The sequence below is a fragment of the Anomaloglossus baeobatrachus genome, chromosome 4 (assembly GCF_048569485.1).
Source record: "Anomaloglossus baeobatrachus isolate aAnoBae1 chromosome 4, aAnoBae1.hap1, whole genome shotgun sequence".
Lineage (NCBI taxonomy): Eukaryota > Metazoa > Chordata > Amphibia > Anura > Aromobatidae > Anomaloglossus > Anomaloglossus baeobatrachus.
The window spans coordinates 339,570,799-339,591,937 of NC_134356.1; the positions used below are offsets into that span (position 1 = coordinate 339,570,799).

The 21,139-nt window shown below is 48.1% G+C and overlaps 1 protein-coding gene across 3 annotated transcripts in view; it reads right to left on the bottom strand.

Moving 5' to 3' along the window:
• IQUB (IQ motif and ubiquitin domain containing) overlaps positions 1-21,139 on the bottom strand; it is a 125,601-nt gene that overhangs the window by 63,373 nt on the left and 41,089 nt on the right. For 2 of the 3 annotated variants that reach the window (XM_075342528.1, XM_075342529.1), the window contains exons 2-6: positions 20,592-20,987; positions 20,275-20,508; positions 13,565-13,699; positions 9,949-10,116; positions 5,842-6,017 (exon numbers count right to left, since the gene is read on the bottom strand). In XM_075342528.1, the coding sequence (XP_075198643.1) occupies positions 5,842-6,017; positions 9,949-10,116; positions 13,565-13,699; positions 20,275-20,508; positions 20,592-20,955 (1,077 nt within the window). In that variant the 5' untranslated portion in view covers positions 20,956-20,987. The remainder of the gene's footprint in view (positions 1-5,841; positions 6,018-9,948; positions 10,117-13,564; positions 13,700-20,274; positions 20,509-20,591; positions 20,988-21,139) is intronic. The other variant, XM_075342530.1, reaches the window with a different exon arrangement.

Genomic DNA, 21,139 nt, shown 5'->3' on the forward strand with positions numbered 1-21,139 from the left:
GGAGTGGACGCAGATGAAACTGCGCAAAGGGGACTGCCTCCATTGCTGCCACCATCTTCCCCAGGAAGTGCATGAGGCGCCTCAAGGGGTGTGACTGGGCCCGAAGGAGAGAGTGCACCCCTGTTTGCAGCTAACGCTGTTTGTCCAGCGGTAGCTTGACTATCGCTGAGAGAGTATGAAACTCCATCCCGAGATAAGTCAGTGACTGGCTCGGAGTCAATTTTGACTTTGGGAAATTGATGATCCACCCGAACCTCTGGAGAGTCTCCAGAGCAACGGTCAGGCTGTGTTGACATGGCACCCGGGAGGGTGCCTTGACTAGGAAATCGTCTAAGTAAGGGATCACCGAGTGGCCCTGAGAGTGTAGGACTGCCACCACGGATGCCATGACCTTGGTGAAGACCCGTGGGGCTGTCGCCAGGCCGAAAGGCAGTGCCACAAACTGAAGGTGTTCGTCCCCAATGGCGAAACGCAGGAAGCGTTGATGCTCTGGTGCGATCGGCACATGGAGATAGGCATCCCTGATGTCGATTGATGCTAGGAAGTCTCCTTGGGACATCGAAGCGATGACAGAGCGGAGGGATTCCATGCGAAACCGTCTGGTTCTCACATGTCTGTTGAGCAATTTGAGGTCCAAAACGGGACGGAATGGACCCGTCCTTTTTTGGCACCACGAACAGGTTGGAGTAAAAACCGCGACCACGTTCCTGAAGGGGAACGGGGATCACAACTCCTTCTGTCTTCAGAGTGTCCACCGCCTGAAAAAGTGCATCGGTTCGCTCGGGGGGCGGAGATGTTCTGAAGAAACGAGTCGGAGGACGAGAGCTGAACTCTATCCTGTAACCGTGAGACAGAATGTCTCTCACCCATCGGTCTTGGACATGTGGCCACCAGGCGTCGCCAAAGCGGGAGAGCCTGCCACCGACCGAGGATGCGGTTTTGGGGAGGCCGAAAGTCATGAGGAGGCCGCCTTGGAGACGGTGCCTCCGGCGGTCTTTGGAGGACGTGACTTAGACCGCCATGCAGAAGAGTTCCTCTGGCTCTTCTGTGGCCTGTTGGACGAGGAGGATTGGGATCTGGCTGAGGGCCGAAAGGACCGAAACCTCGCTTGAATTTTCCGTTGCTGAGGTCTGTTTGGTTTGGACTGGGGGTAAGGACGAGTCCTTTCCCTTAGATTGCTTAATAATTTCATCCAATTGCTCGCCAAACAATCGGTCGCCAGAAAAAGGCAAACCGGTCAAGAACTTCTTGGAAGCAGAGTCTGCCTTCCATTCGCATAGCCACATGGCCCTGCGGACTGCCACCGAATTGGCGGATGCTACCGCTGTACGGCTAGCAGAGTCCAGGGACGGCATTCATGGCGTAGGATGAAAATACCGACGCCTGAGAAGTCAAAGACGCTACTTGCGGAGCAGAGGTACGTGTGACCGCATTAATCTCAGACAGACAAGCTAAGATAGCTTGGAGTGCCCACACGGCTGCAAAGGCCGGAGCAAAAGACGCGCCTGTGGCTTCATAGATGGATTTCATTAGGAGCTCTATCTGCCTGTCAGTGGCATCCTTGAGCGATGAACCGTCAGCCACTGATACTACGGATCTAGCCGCCAGTCTAGAGACTGGAGGATCCACCTTGGGACATTGAGCCCAACCCTTAACTACATCAGAGGGGAAGGGGTAACGTGTGTCATTAAGGCGCTTAGTAAAGCGCTTGTCCGGAAAAGCTCTGTGCTTCTGGACAGCATCTCTGAAGTTAGAGTGATCGAAAAAAGCACTCCGTGTACGTTTGGGAAACCTAAACTGGTGTTTCTCCTGCTGTGAAGCCGACTCCTCTACAGGTGGGAGTTGGGGGAGAAAGATCTAGCACCTGGTTGATGGACGCTATAAGGTCATTTACTATGGCGTCCCCTTCAGGTGTATCAAGATTGAGAGCAACGTCAGGGTCAGAGCCCCTGGGCTGCGACCTCCGCCTCATCCTCCAGAGAGTCCTCAAGCTGAGACCCCGAACAGCGTGATGAAGTCGGGGAAGATTCCCAGCGAGCCCGCTTAGCCCGGTCTGGGACTGCGGTCCGTGCCGGAGTCCTCCACGTAATACCTAGGGGCCCCCCCGGGAGCACGCTGCGGCGCAGACCGAGAGGGGCCTGGGGGGCGATGACCCCGCAGTGCCCGGGGCCTGTGTAAGGGCCGGTCTGGACTGTAAGGCTTCTAGTATCTTAGCAGACCATTTGTCCATAGACTGAGCCATGGATTGTGAAAGTGACTCAGAGAGTTTCTCAGCTAAAACTGCAAACTCTGTCCCTGCCACCTGGACAGGGGAAGCCGGCGGTTCTACCTGGGCCGAGGGTCCCACCAGTGCCCGAGGCTCCGGCTGAGCGAGTGCCACAGGGCCCGAGCATTGCTCACAGTGAGGGTAGGTGGAACCTGCAGGTAGCATAGCCGCACAAGAGGTACAGGTTGCAAAATAACCCTGTGTCTTGGCACCCTTGCTCCTTGTGAACGACATGCTGTTGTCTCCTAGGAGAGTGATCGCTGAGGGTATATAGCCAAAAGCTAAACAATGCGGCCGAACCGAGAAAATGTATAGAAATATAATATATATATATATACAGTTCGGCACCCTAGGGGGACCAGCACCGGGTGACCGGTGTGGCTTACCGACCGCTCAAGCGGTGTGTGTCCACCAGATTCCCTGCCTTGGGTCTCCCAGAGCTGCAGCCAGAAGTCCTCCACCGGCAGAATGTGTTTAAAACATGGCTGCCGGCGTTCTCAGGGGAGGAGGGAGCCGTGGGCGTGACTAATAAAGTGCGGGAATCTGGTGCCCCAGAGTGATTAGTGAGGGGGGAGGAGGACACCTAAAGTGTGCTCCAGCCCTCACTGTCGACGTCAGGCCGACCGTCCCGCCCTTACCCCCTGACTGGCAGGCCCAGGGGCGGGAGTTTAAGGCACTAGGCCGCAAAAGCCGGGGACTAAATTTAATACCGCGGCCGGCAAACAGGCGCGGTCGGCGCGGTAGTCCCGGTCGTCATACAAATACAGCAGCCGCTGCAGCGTCTGAGACCAAAGTGCTCCATGCACCGTCCCCAAGGGGACACAGAGTACCTTTAGATGCAGGGCCTGTCCCTGATGATACCCAGTCTCCTGTCCGTCAGAATCCCACAGGGGCTGCGGAGGGAGCCCGGTCCCAGTGCCTGGATGACCGGTTAGGATCCCACTTCTCCCAGAGCCTCTAAGGGATGGGGAAGGAAAACGGCATGTGGCTCCAGCCTTTGTACCCGCAATGGGTACCTCAACCTTAACAGCACCGCCGACTCAGTGGGGTGAGAATGGAGCATGCCGGGAGCCCTGTTAGGGGCCCTCTTTTCTTCCATCCGATACAATCAGCAGCTGCTGCTGACTAAAATGGGAGCTCGAGTGAATGTGTGCCTCCTTCAACACAAAGCATAAAAACTGAGGAGCCCGTGATGCACGGGAGGGTGTATAGGCAGAGGGGAGGGGTTACACTTTTTAAAGTGTAATACTTTGTGTGGCCTCCGGAGGCAGAAGCTATACACCCAATTGTCTGGGTCTCCCAATGGAGCGACAAAGAAAACCCCATTTCCCATAGACTTTGCTTGAAAATCAAAACGCATGCCTTTTGGCATTAAAACGCTGCAGTTCAAAATGCTGCGGAAACGCAGGTAAAAACGCAAAGTGTGCACATAGCCTAAAGGGTGCTTTACACGCTGCGACATCGCTAGCGATGTCGAGTGCGATAGCACCTGCCCCCGTCGTATGTGCGACATTTGGTGATCGCTGCCGTAGCGAACATTTTCGCTACAGCAGCGTTACACGCACATACCTGTGCAGCGACGTCGCTGTGACCGCCGAACAATCCCTCCCTCAAGAAGGAAGGTGCGTTAGGTGTCATAGAAACGTCACTGCGGCGTCACTAAGCGGCTGGCCTATAGAAGCGGAGGGGCGGAGATGAGCAGGACGTAACATCCCGCCCACCTCCTTCCTTCCGCATTGCCGGTGGACGCAGGTAAGGAGATGTTCGTCATTCCTGCGGTGTCACACATAGCGATGTGTGATGCCGCAGGAACGACAAACAACATCGTACCGGTGGCAGCAGCGATATTAAGGAAATGAGCGACGTGTCAACAATCAACGTTTTGGAATGATTTTGCGATCGTTGATCGTCGCTCATTAGTGTTACACGCTGCGATGACGCTACCGGCGCCGGTTGTGCGTCACTAACGACGTGACCCCAATAATATATCGGTAGCGATGTCGCAGCGTGTAAAGTACCCTTAGGGCGGCGTCACATGCGACGATATATTGGGCGATCGCAAGAGTGATCGCACCCGCCCCCGTCGTTTGTGCGTCACGGGTAATTTCTTGCCCGTGGTGCACAAAGTCGTTTAACCCCGTCACATGTACTTACCTCCTGAACGACCTCGCTGTGGGCGGCAAACGTCCTCTTCCTGAAGGGGGGAGGGACGTTGGGCGTCACAGCGACGTCACACAGCGGCCCGCCCCAATAGAAGCGGAGGGGCAGAGATGAGCGGGACGTAACAACCCGCCCACCTCCTTCCTTCCACATTGCCGGCGGGACGCAGGTAAGCTGTGTTTGTCGTTCCCGGGGGTGTCACACGGAGCGATGTGTGCTGCCTCGGGAACGACGAACAACCGGCGCGCAGAAGGAGGAACAACTTTATGAAAATGAACGACGTGTCAACGAGCAACGATAAGGTGAGTATTTTTGCTCGTTCACAGTCGTTCGTAGCTGTCACACGCTACGATATCTCAAACAATGCCGGATATGTGTCACGGAATCCGTGACCCTGACAACATATCGCCCGATATATCGTAGCGTGTGACGCCGCCCTTAAGGCCAAGGCAAATAATAAATAACTTTAAAAGCTTCAAGCGATTAAAAGAAGCTAAAGAAAATAACAACATATGCACAAGCAAGTCGTTTTGATATTGCAAAGCATATGTTCATTCTTTTTAGCATATTCTAAAGGGAACCTGTCACCAGATTTGGTGACTATAGGTTGCGACCACCACCACTGGGCTCTTATATACAGCATTCTAACATGCTGTATATAAGAGCCTAGCCCGCTGTGTAGAACTTTAAAATGACTTTATTATACTCACCTAAACGGTCGCTGCGGTGCAGACCGGTCGAATTGGGTGTTTCCGTCTGGCGCCTCCTGTTTCGGCCATCTTTGTCCTCCTTCTTCTGAAGCTTGGGTGCATGATGCATCCTACGTCATGCACACAGGCTGGCATAAGGTCCTGCACAGGCGCACTTTGATCTGCCCTAAGAAGGGCAGATGAAAGTATTGTAGTGCACCAGCGCAGGACCTCAATGCCGGCCTGTGTGCATGACGTAGGACGCGTCATGCACGCAGTTTTCAGAAGAAGAAGGACAAAGATGACCGAAAGAGGAGGCACTGGACCCGGAGAATGGAGACACCCATCAGACCAGTCTGCAGTGGACCGACCATTAGGTAAGTATTATAAAGTGATTTTTACATTCTACACAGCAGCCTGGGCTCTTATATACAGCATGTTAGAATGCTGTATATAAGCACCCACTGGTGGTGGCCGCAGATTATAGTCACCAAATCTGGTGACAGGTTCCCTTTAAGTGCTCTTTTAAATCAGTTTCGGAGCAGACCCACCTGAAATATATGTCACATATATATAATCTTAAAGTATATGTGTCACACAAGCAGCAGAGCACTCTGCTCTCTTATTTAGTAAAAAAGGATAATCTGTGTGCAGGGCTGACTATGAACAAATCTTTAAAATAAACAAATTTATCTTTAACACAAATCTTTAATACTGACATCATACCTGTGTATCTCTGCAGAACACTACAATGTCTTTTTCAGGTCTCTTTTTGGGTACAGTTTGTGTCCCAGCATGATGAAACAAAGCACCAGTCACTTTATGACGATATCCACCCAAATACGGCTTACGGTAGTTCAATCTTTCAATTTCTACTGCTATATCTTGATAGGATTCATCCCCTATATGGAAAGATATACCACATAAGCAAAACAGACATCAGATACTTCTTGGAAGCATGTCCAACAGGTAAAGGAACAAATGAAAGATGGTACATTTTGTAAAGTCATATTATATTTAACATCATAGTATCATAGCTTTTAAGGTTGAAGGGAGACTCTAAGGGGCACTTTGCACACTGCGACATCGCAGGTGCGATGTCGGTGGGGTCAAATTGAAAATGACGCACATCCGGCATCGCATGCGACATCGCAGTGTGTAAAGGCTCGATGATACGATTAACGAGCGCAAAAGCGTCGTAATCGTATCATCGGTGCAGCGTCGGCGTAATCCATGATTACGCTGACGCGACGGTCCGATGTTGTTCCTCGCTCCTGCGGCATCACACATCGCTGTGTGTGAAGTCGCAGGAGCGAGGAACGTCTCCTACCGGCCTCACTGCGGCTTCCGTAGGATATGCGGAAGGAAGGAGGTGGGCAGGATGTTTACATCCTGCTCATCTCCGCCCCTCCGCTCTGATTGGCTGCCTGCCGTGTGACGTCGCAGTGACGCCGCACGACCCGCCCCCTTAACAAGGAGGCGGGTCGCCGGCCACAGGGACGTCGCACGGCAGGTGAGTGTGTGTGTGAAGCTGGCGTAGCGATAACTTTCGCTACGCCAGCTATCACCACATATCGCTGCTGCGACGGGGGCGGGCACTATCGCACTCGGCATCGCAGCATCGGGCTGCGATGTCGTAGTGTGCAAAGCCCGCCTAAGGGTGGCTTTACATGCTGCGATATCCGGCCCGATATCACTAGCATGACACCCGCCCCCATCGTTTGGTGCGCGACGGGCATATCGCTGCCTGTCGCGCACAAAATCGCGCACCCCCGTCACACGTAGTTACCTGTCCTTCGACGTCGCTGTGATCGGCGAACCGCCTCCTTTCTAAGGGGGCGGTCCGTTCGGCGTCACAGTGACGTCACTAAGCGGCCGCCCAATGTAAGTGGAGGGGCGGAGATGAGCGGGACGTAACATCCCGCCCATCTCCTTCCTTCCGCATTGTGGCCAGAGGCAGGTAAAGAGATGATCCTCGTTCCTGCGGCGTCACACGTAGCGATGTGTGCTGCCGCAGGGACGAGGATCAACTTCGCCCCAGCGACAGCAGCGATAACTGGCAGCGGACCCCCATGTCAACGAGGAGCGATTTTGGACGTTTTTGCAACGATCCAAAATCGCTCCTAGGAGTCACACGCTACGACATCGCTACAGCGGCCGGATGTGCGTCACAAAATCCGTGACCCCAACGAGATCGCTGTAGCGAAATCCTAGCGTGTAAAGCCCGCTTAAGGGCGGCTTTGCACACTACGACATCGCAGGTGCGATGTCGGTGGGGTCAAATCGAAAGTGACGCACATCCGGCGTCACTTGCGATGTCGTAGTGTGTAAAACCTTTTTGATACGATGAACAAGTGCAAAAGCGTCGTTATCGTATCATCAGTGTATTCTCCGACATTTCCATAATGCCGGTGCAGCGATAGGTACGATGTTGTTCCTCGTTCCTGCGGCAGCACACATTGCTGTGTATGAAGCCGCAAGAGCGAGGAACATCTCCTACCTGCGTCCCGGCTGCAATGAGAAGGAAGGAGGTGGGCGGGATGTTTACATCCTGCTCATTTCTGCCCCTCCGCCGCTATTGGCCGCCTGCCGTCTGACGTCGCTATGACGCCGCACGACCCGCCCCCTTAGGAAGGAGGCGGGTCGCCGGCCAGAGCGACGGTCGCAGGGCAGGTGAGTACATGTGAAGCTGGCGTAGCGATAATTTTCGCTACGCCAGCAATCACAAGGTATCGTACCTGCGACGGGGGCGGGGACTATCGCACTCGACATCGCAGCATCGGCTTGCGATGTCGTAATGTGCAAAGCCCGCCTAAGTCCATCTAGTTCAACCCATAGCCTAACATGTTGATCCAGAGGAAGGCAAAAAAAAAAACCAATGTGGCAAACAAGCTCCAATAGGGAAAAAAATTCCTTCCTGACTCCACATACAGTAATCAGACTAGTTCCATGGATCAATACCCTGTCATAAAATCTAATATACATAACTGGTAATATTAAATTTTTCAAGAAAGGCGTCCAGGCTCTGCTTAAATGTTAGTAGTGAATCACTCATTACAACATCATGCGGCAGAGAGTTCCATAGTCTCACTGCTCGTACAGTAAAGAATCCTCGTCTGTGATTATGATTAAACCTTCTTTCCTCAAGATGTAGCGGATGCCTCCGTGTTCCAGTCGCAGGCCTAGGTGTAAAAAGATCTTTGGAAAGGTCTCTGTACTGTCCCCTCATATATTTATACATTGTGATTAGATCCCCCCTAAGCCTTCGTTTTTCCAAACTAAATAACCCCAAGTTTAATAACCTATCTTGGTATTGCAGCCCACCCATTCCTCTAATAATCATGGTCGCTCTTCTTTGCACCCTCTCCAGTTCAGCTATGTCCTTCTTATATATCGGTGACCAGAATTGTACACAGTATTCTAAGTGCGGTCGCACTAGTGACTTGTACAGAGGTAGAACTATATTTTTTTCATGAACACTTATACCTCTTTTAATACATCCCATTATTTTATTAGCCCTGGCAGCAGTTGCCTGACACTGTCCACTAAAGTGAAGTTTACCATCCACCCATACACCCAAGTCTTTTTCTGTGTCTGTTTTACCCAGTGTTCTACAATTAAGTACATAATCATAAATGTTATTTCCTCTACCCAAGTGCATGACCTTACATTTATCTACATTAAACTTCAATTGCCACTTCTCAGCCCAATCCTCCAATTTACATAAATCTCCCTGTAATATAAAATTATCCTCCTCTGTATTGATTACCCTGCAGAGTTTAGTATCATCTGCAAATATTGAAATTCTACTCTGCATGCCCCCAACAAGGTCATTAATAAATATGTTGAAAAGAAGCGGGCCCAATACTGACCCCTGTGGTACCCCACTATGAACTGAGACCCAGTCCGAGTACGTACCATTAATAACCACCCTTTGTTTCCTATCACTGAGCCAGTTTTTAACCCAGTTACACATATTTTCCCCTATCCCCATTATTCTCATTTTATGTACCAACCTTTTGTGTGGCACCGTATCAAAAGCTTTTGAAAAGTCCATATACACAACATCCACTGCATTTCCCTGGTCCAGGCTTAAACTTACCTCTTCATAGAAGCTGATCAAATTAGTTTGACAGGATCGATCCCTCATAAATCCATGTTGATACTCTGTCATAAGGTCATTTTTCTTGAGATACTCCAGTATAGCATCTCTCAAGAAACCCTCAAGGATTTTACCAACCGTAGAGGTTAAACTTACCGGCCTATAATTTCCTGGCTCAGTTTTTGTCCCCTTTTTGAATATTGGCACCACATTTGCTATGCGCCAGTCCTGCGGTACCGACCCTGTTATTAAGGAATCTGAGAAGATTAAAAATAATGGTCTATCTATCACAGAACTCAATTCCTGTAGTACTCTGGGGTGTATGCCATCCGGGCCCGGAGATTTGTCAACCTTAGTGATTTCGAGGCGGCGGCGTACTTCCTGCTGGGTTAAGCAGGTAATACTCAAGGGTAAATTTATGGTTTCACTGGTCATGTCATCTGCCATGGCATTTTCTTGTATAAAAACCGTAGAAAAAAAGTCATTCAGCAGGATGGCTTTACCCTCATCCCCCTCCACCATTTCACGAAGACTATTTTCAAGGGGGCCAACACTATCGCTTTTCAGTTTTTTACTGTTTATGTAGTTAAAGAATATTTTAGGATTATTTTTACTTTCTCTCGTAATGAGTCTCTCTGTCTCAAACTTAGCTAACTTAATTTGCTTTTTACATATTTTATTTAATTTTCTATAATTATATGAACATGAAAAATTAAGAAAAAAAGTCAAACCTGTTTGTACCCTAACGGTAATGACATCTGGCATGCTGTATTCATGCTGAAGTTTCACAGCTTTGATTGGATAGTTTTCAGGGTCCATTGACTGCATGTCCAGCTGAATCATTCCATGAGGTCTAATGCCGAGGTCCACGAGAGTCTCACCGTCTTCTACAATTCGCCCTAAAGCGACATGAAACTCCTGAACACCAAGCTTCACGTACAGTGGAATTACAGACAGTGTGAGATGTACATTTAACTAAGAGATATAAAATACTAGAAGATAGCTTGACCCACGACGGTGACTGTAATAGAAAATGCATCACCCAACTAGCTTGGTACCGCCCTCATCACGCTATACATCCCTATACAACACTTAGATGTGTGCTACAATAGTGGCCGTCTACAGGATCAGCTAAGCCAAAATGAGCTGCTGTCCGCTACACTGCTAAGTGCAGGGCACACAATGAAGTGATCTTACATAAGACGACTTCCCCTCTCTCCTAGCTTACTACTGCCCCCATCACTCTGTACATTCCTGTACAGCGCTTCCATGTGGGTGTTGACTGTGAGAGTAACAGGAGCCACTCTCAGCTACAATACTGAGTGCAGGGCATCGTGAAGTGAGCTTGAGTAAGATGACTTCCGCCATCTCCCTACGTACTACCGCCTCCATTACTCTGTACATTCCTCTACAGCGCTTCAATGTAGGTGTTGACTGTGAGTGTAACAGGAGCCACTCTCCACTACAATGCTGAGTGCGGGGCATTGGGAAGTGAGATTGAGTGAGACAACTTCCCCCATCTCCCAGCGTACTACCACCTCCATCACTCTACATTCCTCTACAGTGCTTGAATGTGGGTGTTGACTGTCAGTGTAAGGCTACTTTCACACCTCCGGTTTTTGCTATGCGGCACAATCCGGCACTTTGCAGGAAAATCGCAACCGTTTTTTTTTTGCTGCCGGTTGCGATTTTCCTGCATAGACTTTAATTAGTGCCGAATTGTGCCGCATGGCCTTGCGTTCCGTCCGTTTTTTGCCGCATGCGGCAGATTTAGCCGATGCGGCGGCCGGATGGAACGTTGCCTGGCACGTTTTTTCGTGCGGCAAAAAAACCCGCATCGCGCCGCATTCGGCCGATGCGGCGCATTTTTCAATGCATGCCTATGGCGGCCGGATGCGGCGCGATGCGGCAATAACCGCATCCGGCCGCCGCATGCGGTTTTTGCCACTGCGCATGCTCAGTAGCATGCCGCAAGCGGCAAAAACCGGACTGGCCGCACAGGAAAAACTTATGCAAAGGATGCGGTGTTTTCACCGCATCCGTTGCATAGCTTGCACAGCCGGATTGAGCCGCAGAGCTCAAGCCGGATGTGTGAAAGTAGCCTAACAGGATCCACTCTCCACTACAATGCTGAGTGTGGGGCATCAGGAAGTGAGCTTCAGTGAGACGACTTCCCCTCTCTCCCAGCTTCCTACTGCCCCCATCACTCTGTACATTCCTGTGCAGAGCTTTGATGCAAGTTTTGAATATCACCTACACTGATTAGTAAAAGGAGTGGCATAATTCTCCTTCAACCCCCTTCATCCTGAATGTTGAGTGCAGGTCACAGCGTCCTCTTCAGTATTGTCACATTGACTTTGGGATAGCAGGGAACTGGAGCTCCTAAGCTGTCCCTCAACCTAGGAGGCCCTATGCTATCCCTATTCTCAGGGATACTCCTAATTGTGGAGAAGCCTGAGTATACTTCCTGACTCTGCTCCTGACCAGTCCTGATATAATTGCACCTCCTCCTCCCCCAGGAAGGGACAGGACAGGAGTGTGTTGAAACTACGAAAAAGACTGTCAAGGGAAAAACGAAAACTCTGTCACACAGCATGCACACACAGGATAAGACAATAAGAGATTCAGGAGGAAAACAAGAGCAAGAAGGAAGTACAAAACAACAGGTGTACATTCCACAACCTCACTAAGCAAAAAGCACCACTAAACACATCTTTCACCAGTGAGAGACTGGGACACCACACCTCACACACCAACACAGAATAAACTATAGCTGGTATGGGTAAAAGGATTCCAACAGTATAAATAGAAGGGGAGCAGATGTAATAGGTCTCCCTACAATATGTGATTAAAGGAGCATGCAGACTAGCAGGGTTTAACTCTTGCTAGGTTGCCTATGAATCGGCACACAGCAGATCAACACTCGAGTCTGCCTGTGTTTATCCCAATGTGTGTCAGTGTCAGTATAAGTGTCAGTATCTACAATCTGAACAGAGTCCAATGCTGCCATGACAGTCGGCAAAGTTTTAGCAAAACTCCATGTGACAAGTATAAACAATTTGGTGTCAAGTTCCCCTCTATTCCTGTCAGGAGCGGATATATCATTGGCTAAACCTGTGCAGCCACACAGGGGCCCAAGTGGTCAGGGGGCCCATTTCTACCTTCAAAGCAAGTGCAATTTTGCATTTTTATGAGCTCTTGTGCTGCAAAGGGCCTATATGTTGTTCTTGCCCAGAGGCCATTTTCTGTCTGTGTCACTCAGAGCCCCCCCCCAATATTGATATTATGACAAAGCATTCCTTAAAGAAACATACCAAAACCTTGTACCTGTCCTAAAAAAAAGTATGCTTACATCCAAAATATCCTACTCTACTCTTATTCGATATTATTGTATCAGGCACAATCACCACACTATTGCATCCAGATTCAACACCCCTCTAACTAGCAGTATCATCCAATCTCCAGATAACCATATTTAACTCATTTTATTTTTCCTCATCTGTGAAGGTCTACTCTCAAAAGTCACCATTTGGAGGCCTTCACTTCATTGCTGTTTGTTAGGCCTAGTACTAATGCATGTGGTTCCCGAACTACAGGTTGGGTAACACTGCGCTAAGGCATAGGCACATTAGATCGTGCAAGCGTTTTTATTTTCAATGCAGAAAGGAAGAAATTCATCTGACCTATGTACAGTATTACAGGCAGTGAGACATTGGCAAGTAGAGCACTAGTACAGAGCTCCAGTGCAGCTTTTCTTATCGCCTCCTCATAACAAAACTGTCTGTCAAATATAATCTCTAAGGCTACTTTCACACATCCGGTTTCTGCTATGCGGCACGATCCGGCACTTTGCAGGAAAATCGCAACCGTTTTTTTTTTGCTGCCGGTTGCGTTTTTCCTGCATAGACTTTAATTACTACCGCATTGTGCTGCATGGCCTTGCGTTCCATACGGTTTTTGCCGCATGCGGCAGATGTAGCCGATGTGGCGGCCGGATGGAACGTTCCCTGGCATGTTTTTTCGTGCGGCAAAAAACCCCGCATTTTTCAATGCATGCCTATGGTGGCCGGATGCGGCGCGATGCGGCAAAAAACGAATCCGGCCGCCGCATGCGGTTTTTGCCACTGCGCATGCTCAGTAGCATGCCGCAAGCGGCAAAAACCGGACGGGCCGCATGTGAAAAACTTATGCAAAGGATGCGGTGTTTTCGCCGCATCCGTTGCATAGCTTGCACAGCCGGATTGAGCCGCACCGCTCAAACCGGATGTGTGAAAGCAGCCTAATCTAAGCAATGTTTCTCCCACCAAACAAGCATTAACGCTTCTGTAAAGTATGTGCTTTTCTGACCTTCAAATGTTATCCTTATGACGGCTTCTGGAATTTTCATCTGAGATGCAAAGTAATTTTTGAGGTGCTCAATAGATTTTCCAATAGAAAATGCAACTGTGATTACCTGACCATCAGGAGTTAGCATCACCTTTACTGAAATTAAGAAAATAGTGTCATCAGATCATCACGCACTAGTAGTACCTTCTTAATATGTTAGTGATATAGTTGGTTTATCCAGTCAGCTTATATTTCAGTAAGTATGAATGCGTATGAGTTGTAGAAAGGCTTCGGATGAGTAAAGCAAAATCTCAATATGAATGCGTATGAGTTGTAGAAAAGCACAGGTTGAGTAAAGCAAAATCTCATCCTTTCCCAGTGTTTTCATGCTGAGATAATAATACGGTTGCCTCACATTACCAGTTCCTGGTTGAATATGTTTGCCTAAAAACGTATGCCGGCGTCACACGGTATAATATATCGTGCGATATATCGCCGGGGTCACGTCGTTAGTGACGCACATTCGGCATCCTTAGAGATGTCGTACTGTGTGACACCTCCGAACGACTGTGAACGAGCAAAAATACTCACCTTATCGTTGCTCGTTGACACGTCGTTCATTTTCAAAATGTCGGTCCTCCTTCTGTGCTCCGGTTGTTCATCGTTCCTGAGGCAGCACACATCGCTCCGTGTGCCACCCCAGGAACGACGAACACAGCTTACCTGCGTCCTGCCGGCAATGCGGAAGGAAGCAGGTGGGCAGGATGTTACGTTCCGCTTATCTCCGCCCCTCTGCTTCTATTGGCCGGCGGCTGTGTGACATCGCTGTGACGCCGAACGTCCCTCCCCCTTCAGGAAGAGGATGTTTGCCGCCCACAGCGAGGTCGTTCGGGAGGTAAGTACCTGTAACAGGGGGTTAACGACTTTGTGCACCATGGGCAACTAATTGCCCGTGACGCATAAACGACAGGGGCGGATACGATCGCTTGTGTGATCGCACGATAGATCATACCGTGTGACGCCGGCCTTACCCAATTAAATGACATGCCATGCCAGCTCACTTCCATATAGTAACTGACAATCAGCAGTGATCTGACCAGAGTTTTGTCCCTATCAAAAACTTAAAGGATTGCAGGATTCCAGAATCAAATTAATTTTCACAAAGTACAGAAAATGGTTAAATATTTTTAACCCCTTAACGACCACGGGCAATAAAGTTACGTCCTAGCGGTCATAGTGTTAATCCCCACCAGCTGCTGCAGGCTGCCGGCGGGGATCCGCGCACATGTCAGCTGATTTGTACAGCTGGCTTGTGTGTCTAGCAGGTACGAGTGGAATCGCTATCCACCCGTACCTGTTAACCCCTTAAATGGCACTATCAAAATGAAACAGCGCCATTTTAACAGCGATCGCGGTAAAGGATTAATCATCAGCCACCATCGGAAGTCACGTGACGTGTTCACGTTGATCCAATGGTTGTCATGGTAGCACAGGGTCATGTGATAACTTTTGTAGCTCACATGACGCAGGTCCTGTAACAAGCAGCCAAGTACTGCAGGTTACAAGAGATGAGCATTTCTCCCGATCTGAGTGGTGCTGCTTGGCTTGGAAGAAAAGAATGAGCGATTAGACTGCTGATCCTTATAGCCTCCTAGGGAAATTAGTAAAGTTTAAAACAAAAGATAAAAAAAAGTTTTGAAAAATAAAAAAAATTAAAAAAACCTAAAAGTTCAAATCACTGCACTTTCGCCCATTGAAAATTAAAGGGTTAAAAATACTAATAAATATACACACGTTTGGTATCGCCACATTCAGAAGTGCCCAATCTATCAAAATATAAAATCAATTAATCTGATCGGTACATGGTGTAGCGGCAAAAAAAATCGAAATGCCAAAATTACGTAATTTGGTTGCCACAAATTTTGCGCAAAATACAATAACAAGCGATCAAAACATAGCATCTGTGCAAAAATGGTACCGTTAAAAATGTCCGCTCGAAACGCAAAAAAAAAGCTATCACTGAGCCATAAATTCTGAAAAATGAGAACGCTACAGGTTGAGGAATGTGGCGCAAAACGTGCTCCACTCCACTTCAGATTTTTTTTATTCCCTTAGATAAAGGTAAACCTATACATGTTTGGTCCCTACAAACTCACACCGACTTGAGGCATCACACAAACACATCAGTTTTACCATATAGTGACACAGTGAATAAAATATTTCAAAAACAATTGTGTAATTGCACTTTTTTTGCAATTTTTCCGCATTTGGAATTTTTTTTGCCATTTTCCAGTACACTACATGGTAAAACACATGGTTTTATTTAAAAGTACAACTTGTTCCACAAAAAACTAGCCCTCACATGGCAGGATTGACTGAAAAATAAAAAATTTACGGCTCTCGGAAGAAGGGGAGAAAAACAGGAAAATGGAAAATCGGCTGGGGGTGAAGGGGTTAATATATAGACTAAGCCCATAAAGTTTTTCGGTGTATAAGACGCACCAGATTATAAGACGCACCCTAAATTCAGAGCAAAAAAGGTGCAAAAAAAATAGGGTCTGTCTTATAATCCAGTGATGTCTTACTGGAGGGGGCGGCAGCGGTGGTGGTGGGGGGGTCACAGGAGGCAGGGACGGTGGGTGTTCCAGAAACCGTTGGCTGTGCTGGGGCAGCTGTGCTAGGGCTGTGGCGGCGGTGCTGGTGTTGGGGCAGCTGTGCTGGGGCTCGGGCTGCGGCGGCAGGGGCAGCTGTGTTGGTGCTGGAGTAGCTGTGCTGGGGCTTGGGTTGTGGTGGCGGCTGCGGGCAGTGAGGGCTTCAAAGAAATGGTGCCCAGACTCAACGCAGAAATCTCGGCTCAATGATAAGCCAAGATCTCATCTGCGCAAGCGCCACCTCCAGGAGCCATTTTCCTTAAGTCCGCTGCTGGGAGATCAATGGGCTGGAGGCAGCATGTGTGCAGATGAGATCTTGATCTGAGAGCTCCATCTGCGCTCGTGCGAACTCTGGGCACCATTATTTGAAGTCCTCACCGCCCGCCCTGCAGCGCCAACCCAGCCGCCGCAGTCCCAGCTGCCGCAGGCCCCGCTCAACTGCACCAGCCACTGCAGACCCTACACAGCCACCACAGCACCTGCATAGCCGCCACAACACCAGCCCAGCCACTGCAGCCCCTGCACAGCCGCTGCAGCACTCCCCCGCCCACCTGCGACCCCTTTCCACCACCCCCGGTAAGCTACATGCAGGTTATAAGACGCACCCCTCACTTTCCTCCTAATTGTTTGGGAGGAAAAGTGCGTCTTATAATCTGAAAAACAAGGTTTATAGGAAAATCCTGGTGGTTGGTCCTTTTTAAATAGAAGAACGTGTAGTCTTATTGTCTGCTATAACTACATTTCCCAGCATCATTTGCTTTTAGTCAGTACTGCAGACCCCTCCACACCTTTTTTCTATATGCTTCTGACAAGCCCCACCCTTCTGCGATAACATCAAGCTAATCTAAGTGTAGAATTCACCTTATTCTTCTGTGCTCTCTTTGCTCCTGTTCATATCACAGGTCTCTCAGAAGAAGGTAGCAAACAAAGCTTAACTAACCTCAGACCATTTGCACAGGGCCCCGTACTGTCATAAATCTTTTCTCTCAGCCCCTTTATACACCCCATCCTGCAGTATACATTTCCTTTCTGTTAGTAAAACATTGTCATTATACTTACAGGTCCCGCGGTGCTTCCTGCAGACTCTGTCTCCCGGACGCTTCTGCGATTCCAATCATGATGGTGTGAATTTTGTTACCTCGTGGGTTACAGGACATTCTGTGATGTCATAGCTATGTGATCAGTCTGTAACCCAATGTCTGTACAACATTCACACCAGACTGGTCACATGGCTATGACATCATGGAAGGTCCTTTAGTCAGTGCTGGTTACCCGGAGGCACAGCAATGATCGGACGCGGAAGCATAAGCGGCCGGGAGACAGAGTCTGCAGGACTCATAGCGGGACCTCTAAGTATAATCATAATGTTTTTTAATAATGTGCTTTTTTATTTTTTTTTTTAAAGCCCCTGGAACCCTAACTGGACCCGAACTGTAACACGAGCTTCCCAGGATAGCTTGTGTTCGGGATCATGTGCACGAACACTATGTGTTCGGTACAGACCCTGAACTTTACAATTCTGGTTCACCCATCACTACTTTCTGTCCCCTCTATATACAGCCCATCATGCAGTATATCTCTCCTTTCTGTTCCTTTAATATTCAGCCCAACCTGCAGGTTATCTATCCTTTCTGATCCTCTATATATAGACATTCTGTATTATATCTCTTCTATTTTGCTTCTTCTATATAAAACCTATTATGCAATATATCTCTCATTTCAGACTCTGCTACATAAAGTCCATCCTGCATTATCTTTCCTTTCTGTCTTCTATATATTACATATACAGTTCATCTTGCGGTATACCGTATTTTTCGTTTTATAAGACGCACCCCAAATTCAGAGGAAAAAATAGGTTAAAAAAAATATATATATGGGGTCTGTTTTATAATCCGGAAGTGACTTACCGCTGTGCTGGGGCTGCAGGCTCTGCTCTGTGCTGGTTCTGCTCTGTGCTGTCCTGGCTCTGCTCCGTTCTGGTTCTGCTGTGCCCTGTGCTGGCTCTACCCCATGCTGGTTCTGCCTTGCCCTGTGCTTCTTCGGCTTTCTGCAGGCTCTGTTCTGTGAGGGGGGGCAGCGAGGCAAGGGTTATTCTGAAGACGTGCTTCAAAGAAATGGCGCCCTTTTGAGCCAAGAGCTCCATCTGCGCACGCGTGGATTCAGGGCGCAATTATTTGAAGTCCTTACCTGTACCTCGCTGGCCGCCGCCGCTGCACACATCAGCTCCGCCGGCCGCCGACGACCACATCAGCTCCGCCATCCGCTGCCGCACACATCAGCTCCGCCGGCCGCCGCCGACCACAGCAGCTCCGCCACCAAACACAGCCCCTTCACAGAGCCCCTGCCTCTGGTGACCCCTCTCAAACACCCCCCGGTAAGCTACATTCGGATTTTAAGACGCACCCCACATTTTCCTCCCAAATTTTTGGGAGGAAAAGGGCGTCTTATAATCTGGAAAATACGGTATATCTTTTTTTGTCACCTCTATATACAGCCCATTCTGTACTATATCTATCATTTTCTCCCTCTATATACTAAACATCTTGCAATATATCTCTCCTTTCAGACCCTGTCTACAACCTCTACTGCAGTATCTCTCTCCTTTTTGTCTCTTCTATATACTCCATCATGCAGTATAGCAATCCTCTCTACCCATGTCTACGCCCCATCCGGCAGTATATTTCTCCTCTTCCTTACCATCACACAAGCACAGCAGCTTCCTGATATGAGCTCTGCAGTGTAATGGAGGAGGCTCCACCCCTTTTTTACATAACATCATACCTTCTTAGTAGAATCTCTGTTCTAGACTGCATTATGCAGGAAAAACCAGGGCCCCTGGAACTACAGCACAGTTTCCCTGGCAACTATAGGGTGGCTAGAGCCTCGAAAGTCATCCTTGGGGGAAGATGAGGTGTGTATAATAGGTCAGATTTAAAAATGGGTTATATCGGCACAAATGAATAAATATAAGACTACATTGTGATTATAGAAATACCCCTTTAAGTAACTTCTACTAACCTTATGCAGTGGCGCTAAATTGGTGGATTGCAAAGAAGCCTATTTTGAAGGCTACTTTCTAAAATTACAAATAGTTAAAGGGACCCAATCACCAGGATTTTTGTATATAACCTAAAGCCAGTGCTGTACTGGCACTATCAGGCTGATTTTCTACATACCTTTAGTTGTCAGCTCGGATATATAGTTTTTGAAATCCAAGAAAGTAAAGTTTATAAAATCACCAGCTTTCTGAGTGACAGCAGCTGAGGATCAGATTACTCATACTTATCCCCTCACCCTGTTAGAATTAGCATAAGTATTATACAATCGATTTAAATTTTGACTTGCAGGACCTGTGCTGAGGTCATACCCAAAATGGATGAGGCCTCAGCCAGCAAAGCTGACAACAGGACGCAACATTTTTCTGTTTGCTGAGGCCCCGCCCCTTCTGGTCACATGGGTATGACCTCATACAGATCCTGCTAGTGAAAAGTTAAATCGAATACTTATGCTAATTCTAACAGGGGGAGGGGATAACTCTGAATACCCCCCAGATATTAGCTGATCCTCAGCTGCTGTCACTCAAGAAGCTGCCAATTTTATAAACTTTACTTTCTTGGATTTCAAAACCTATATATCCGAGCTGACTACTAAAGGTATGTAGAGAAGCAGCATGATTGTGCCAGTGTAGCACTAGGTTTAGGTTATATACGAAAATCCTGTTGATTGGTTCCTTTTATGGGGTCGGCAACACTGCTACATTTTGTGCTGAGTAGGAAAGGACGGTGCTTCTACCAAATCACAAGAGATAATCTCAGCATAGAAAGTGATGAAGACTTGATGCTTTATCAAAAGGTGCACATACATATTAGGATCTGGCATTTGTGAAAACAGGTGAATTCCAACATTTTGACCAGTGGTCTTTTTCAAGAACATCTGTGTGAGGAATAAGTCAGGTAAATTATGATGTATTGCATTATGGCACACACATGCGTCTGCCATAATGCTACACAATCATAATATACTTGGCCTCTATGTCTAGTAGATGTGATCCTATATACAAGATATCTAGAAATACAATACCTGTAGCTGTGGCACAGGAGTCATCCAAATCAATTTTCTTTTCCAGGTTGTTTTCTGAAAACCTCAGCAAACCAGTATCCTGCTCCTCTGGGGAATGTCTGTCCTTGTCTGTAAGGACAGATGACGGTGCAGTGCTTTCCTGCATTTGATGAATGTCTTGGAGGAGCTCAGCACCAACTTCTGTTTGGTGAGAACTGTCACCATCCTGCTGAATTGTTCCTGATAATTCTTGATCTAAGACAAATCAGATGATTTTACTTCAGATGTTGCACTATGCTGTTCTTCTCAGGATAGCTCTTCTAAACGTGGTCACTTACCTCTTAGATCACTCTTATTCTTCTCCATATCTTGGTCTTCCAATATGTCTGGTGTTTCTTCACTCTCCATGTGTGATTCCTGGGCTGGATTTTGCACTTCCCCATTCTCAAGATCAAGGTTCTGGTCTTGCTCCTGATGTATAAGGTTGTAGTCTTGCTCCTGATGCATCAAGTTATGGTTCTGCTCTTGGTGTATGAAGTTCTGGTTTAGCTCCTGATGTGTAAGGTTCTGGTCTTGATCCTGATGTATAAGGTTTTGGTCTTCATCTTCATGTACTTGCTTTATTTCGCTATTTTCTGTTGTAACCTCTACATCTGTCTGCTGTGCTACATCGGAACTCCCTGGTATAGTTGTAGTTTCCATTTTATGCTGCTTGTTTTAATCTATTTGCCACCCTGAACACATAGAAGACAAGACATTAGGCAATTTTAATACACACTAACACTGTGACAAAAAGTACCTTAAAAAGATCCTGTCAGGTGCAATATGCACCCAGAACCTAAGAGCTAACTGAGTGCCTTCAGGAGTTTTAGGAGTGGTATACAGT